Raw genomic sequence first — 1,508 nt, 5'->3', positions numbered from 1 at the left:
CATACTCTGCTCATTCAAAATCCTCAAACATACTAGCTTAAAAACTAATCATAGCCAACTATTCAACTAAGTTAGTCTGAGAAAGGCCTAAGGGACTACTAGCCAAATAAATGGAAAGTAATTGATAAGTTTTCTTTGTTATTATGTAAGTATACCGATTCAGGCTGATTAATCAAACACATAAGATTATAAAATTATTGTATTTCTGCTGATCAATTTCTAACCAATCTGATCAATATCAAAACGTTCAGATGGTTTTAGCCGTTTAGAAGTTATTTTTTATTTTTTTTTTTTGTATCTGAAAGTTCAAATCTGAAGGTCTACATCTCCTAGAGGCGGAACCCATTTCAAATTAAATTCATTTTTTTCGGAGAAAAGATTTTTTCTAACAAACGTCAAACCCAATATCTCTATCTGAAAAATTTACAACTAGACCAACACAACGTTGGTAGTTTAGAGGTTATTTCTTTAATGCCAATTATGATCAAAGAGGGAAGAGACGCGAAATTTTTGCTAATTTCAAATTTAAATGGAGACTAAAAAACAGGACTTTCTAACACTATTCACGAGACGACCGTGGCGCGTGTTCCGACACGTCTTTATCAAACCAGTTTCAATTCACAACACCAAGACTTTTGGTTCCATCCTCATTTCTCTCTCTCTGTTCCACTTCATTTTCTTCTTCTCCCTTCTGCTTCTCTTTCGTCCGTAGCTTTCAATGACCGATATTCCAGAACCGGGGCTCTGTGATAGAGCCGGTGACTTTAAACCCTGACTCGGATCTGTCGAATGGCCGAACCGAGATAGACACTTCTGCTCCGTTCGAGTCAGTGAGAGAAGCAGCCACTCGTTTCGGCGGTTTTGGTTTCTGGAGACCTTCTCACAATAAACTCCCAGAAGCTTCTCAGGTTTCTCTCCCTGTCTCTCCTTCACTAGCAGTCTTTTCTTTAAATTCTGTCTAAAAAATGTGATTTTTAGGGTTTTACTGTTGTTAGCTGATTAAGCGTGCTTGACATTGTTGTTGTCTGAAACAACAAAATGATATCATCAAACTTAGAAATTGATGTTTACTGATGTCTGTTTCATGTCCTAAACGACATTATGATGATGATGATGCTTGATTTCCCTGTCATGTTTAGCAATAATGACGAAGAAAACTTAACCACATTTCAAGGAATTGTTCATTACCTACTATTTTGGTACCTGATTTTAAGCGACATCGCTCAAATTCATCACATTAGTGAAGATTTTGTGCTCTGTCTGTGTCAGAGTTGTTAAAATTAGGATATGTAAGGTAAAGTTTCTGTCTCTATGATATTGGTGGCAGGAAAAAGTTGAAGAAACTGATATCATTGAACTCAAAGCACAAGCTTCTGAGCTACAGAGAGATCTAATTGTGAAAGAACGTGAAACGCTAGAGATGTTGAAGGAGCTTGAGGCGACTAAAGCCACAGTCTTGAAGCTGCAGCAGAGGAATGAAGTGTATGAGGAGGAGACGTGAGAGAAGA

General features: G+C 37.3%; 1 protein-coding gene across 1 annotated transcript; it reads left to right on the top strand.

Annotated features, from left to right (window-relative positions):
* Positions 1 to 529: 529 nt before the first annotated feature.
* Positions 530 to 1,502, top strand: LOC9317656 (WEB family protein At2g38370). Its single transcript, XM_021029094.1, has 3 exons — positions 530 to 595; positions 735 to 908; positions 1,328 to 1,502. The coding sequence occupies exons 1-3, from the start codon at positions 530 to 532 to the stop codon at positions 1,499 to 1,501; spliced, it is 414 nt and encodes a 137-aa protein (XP_020884753.1). The 3' UTR covers position 1,502.
* Positions 1,503 to 1,508: the final 6 nt, after the last annotated feature.

Source organism: Arabidopsis lyrata (genome assembly GCF_000004255.2).
Source record: "Arabidopsis lyrata subsp. lyrata unplaced genomic scaffold ARALYscaffold_4, whole genome shotgun sequence".
Lineage (NCBI taxonomy): Eukaryota > Viridiplantae > Streptophyta > Magnoliopsida > Brassicales > Brassicaceae > Arabidopsis > Arabidopsis lyrata.
Note: the sequence above shows the minus strand (reverse complement) of the source record. Positions and strands in the feature narration are given on the sequence as shown.

Excerpts from the sequence above, each read along its gene's own strand:
- LOC9317656 (XM_021029094.1), top strand. The coding sequence starts at position 530 with ATGGAGACTAAAAAACAGGACTTTCTAACACTATTCACGAGACGACCG. Across the intron at positions 596-734 it reads CGTGGCGCGTGTTCCGACAC|AACCGGGGCTCTGTGATAGA; the intron begins GTCTTTATCAAA and ends CCGATATTCCAG. Across the intron at positions 909-1,327 it reads AACTCCCAGAAGCTTCTCAG|GAAAAAGTTGAAGAAACTGA; the intron begins GTTTCTCTCCCT and ends TATTGGTGGCAG.